The 2,667-nt window shown below is 45.1% G+C and overlaps 1 protein-coding gene across 1 annotated transcript; it reads left to right on the top strand.

The window, feature by feature from the left end:
• Positions 1 to 1,096: 1,096 nt before the first annotated feature.
• LOC102839705 (olfactory receptor 139-like) lies at positions 1,097 to 2,044 on the top strand. Its single transcript, XM_006863466.1, has one exon. It carries the CDS (start codon positions 1,097 to 1,099, stop codon positions 2,042 to 2,044), a length of 948 nt encoding a protein of 315 aa, XP_006863528.1.
• The last annotated feature ends 623 nt before the right edge of the window (positions 2,045 to 2,667 follow it).

Raw genomic sequence — 2,667 nt, forward strand, 5'->3', positions numbered from 1 at the left:
TGCTTTTGCATAGTCAACAAAATACAGAAAAACATCTTTCTGGTATTCTCTGCTTTCAGTCAAGATCCATGTGACATCATCAATAATACCCCTCATTCCACATCCTCTTCAAAATCCAACTTGAATTTCTGGCAGTTCCCTATTGGTGTAGTGCTGCAACAATTTTTCAATTATTTTCAGCTATGCTTATGGGCTGTTTCCCCACCACCTTCATTTGGTCATCTACTGGGATGAAACTATGATGGGCCAGTGTTGACCTTCAGTGGGAGAAAGAAAGAAAGTGCTTGGAGTCTGACCTTCCTTTCCAGAGTATACTCCTAACTGGGGTCATGAGTAGCCACTGACCCCTCACATATTATGTTCAGGTTATATCTTCATCTCAACCCCAGCTCTATCAAGGGAAGCACTCAAATACAAGGAAGAGTGTCAAAGCTTGCTTTGCCCTAAACAAAAAGACACATGTCCCTTGGAGACTCTTTTCAGAATGTTGGAGATTCTTCCATCAAATACAGCTTTCCTGGTCAGGATCATATGGAAGCAACAAAGCAAGCAGCAAATGTGGATGAGTTTAGTTGAGCAGAAAGACCCTCTACTGAAGAGTTCTAACTGAAGTGGGCAGGCATCTTGCCTGCATTCAGTATGACTGAGGAGTAAGAGAGCTTTGGGGTTAATTGGTGGGAGGAGACAACAAAGTTAGGAAGACAGAGTTCTCTGGGCTACAGGAAGTAGATCCCTTAACAGGAGAAGTTCCAATCTGATGGAGGTGACAGAATATGCAGATAAAGTGACTTTAGATTTCATCAGTATCAACAGGTCATTGTTATGCGCTGTCCAGTTGATCCTGACTCATAGAACCTTATCTGGTATCCCCTGGATGTCTCCCTAAACCAGCAACTAAATGGTCAATACCTGGCATAGTAGAGACCTCCAGGGCTCTGATCACACTCTAGACTGACTGATATTCATTCCAACTGGTGGGTGCCCATGCTATCTCACCTCAGCATCAAGCAAGCATATATTAAGTGCCTACCATGTGTTACTCTCCCCCTTTTGGCAGGTCAAAGACTTCTCCAACTATAGCTCTCAACAGTAGCCTATGGATCCAGGCGCCCAGGGGAATAGAACAACTGTCACTGAGTTCATTCTTCTTGGCCTGACAGGGAACGCAGAATTGCAATCCATCCTTTTTGCGGTCTTCCTCTTTGCCTATGTAATCACAGTTGGGGGCAATCTCAGCATTCTGGCTGCCATCTTTGTGGAACCCAAACTCCACACCCCCATGTACTACTTTCTGGGTAACCTGTCTCTGCTGGACATTGGGTGTATCACCGTCACCGTTCCTCCAATGTTGGCGTGTCTCCTGGCTCACCAATGCAGAGTTCCCTATGCTGCCTGTATCTCTCAGCTTTTCTTCTTCCACCTCCTGGCTGGTGTTGACTGTCACCTTTTGACAGCCATGGCCTATGACCGATATCTAGCCATCTGCCAGCCCCTCACCTACAGCACCCGCATGAGTCGTGAAGTCCAAGGTGCCCTGGTGGGCATTTGCTGCACCATCTCCTTCATCAATGCTCTGACCCACACAGTAGCTGTGTCTGTGCTGGACTTCTGTGGCCCCAACGTGGTCAACCATTTTTACTGTGACCTCCCACCCCTTTTCCAGCTCTCCTGTTCCAGCATTCACCTCAATGGACAGTTACTTTTCACAGGGGCCACCTTCATGGGGGTGATCCCCATGATCCTCATCTCAGTGTCCTATGTCCATGTTGCAGCTGCTGTTCTACGAATCCGCTCAGCTGAAGGGAGGAAGAAAGCATTCTCCACATGTGGCTCCCACCTCACTGTGGTCTGTATCTTTTATGGAACTGGTTTCTTCAGTTACATGCGTCTGGGCTCAGTCTCAGCCTCGGATAAAGACAAGGGGATTGGGATCCTCAATACCATCCTCAGCCCCATGCTGAACCCAGTCATCTACAGTCTCCGGAATCCTGATGTACAGGGAGCCCTGAAGAGGGTGCTCACAGGGAAGAGGCCCCCAGAGTGACGAGGATGGGATATCAAAGCATCCCTTCCCCATGACTACTCCCCAGGTTATCTTATGCTGAAGGCTGAGGTATGGCCTAAGTTTGGGTTGAAGGGTGCAAGGAAACTAGATAGTATGGACCACGGTAAAATGCTATTTGTCTTTAATTGAAAAAGACGCTAAAGCTTAGGTAAGAGAGTAGGTCTCCGACAGAAATGGATTAAGAAGGACAAAGCCCAAATCTAACCCATTAGGAAATGGAGACAAAAACTATTTAGTATTTTTTAATTTAATGACTATTCAAGTGAAATATATTTAAGATACTAGTAAAATCAAATTATTTGGTTCCCTTTTAAAAGACAAATTATATTTAAGCCGAGGATTTATGTTTTGTTTTGTAAGATTTTCTTCCAAAAATTAGACTAGGATTAATAAATTAAATTGGGGGTGGTAGTTGCCAGCAGCTTTCTTTGGAGTATCACTATTAGACATCCACTCTTCAAACTAAGGGTCCCATCCTGTCTAACACGTCAGTGGGAGGAAATGGACATGCTAGTGCACAAGCTGATTCTCACAGCTCTTCACAAATCACAAAAATGTGGCATCATATTTTCATGAAAATAAGTGCTAAGCAGTAGCAAGTT

This window comes from Chrysochloris asiatica, unplaced genomic scaffold, assembly GCF_000296735.1.
Source record: "Chrysochloris asiatica unplaced genomic scaffold, ChrAsi1.0 scaffold00054, whole genome shotgun sequence".
NCBI classification, from domain to species: Eukaryota; Metazoa; Chordata; class Mammalia; order Afrosoricida; family Chrysochloridae; genus Chrysochloris; species Chrysochloris asiatica.

What these genes read in the sequence shown, in the direction of transcription:
- LOC102839705 (XM_006863466.1), top strand. Translation starts at nt 1,097, where the DNA reads ATGGATCCAGGCGCCCAGGGGAATAGAACAACTGTCACTGAGTTCATT.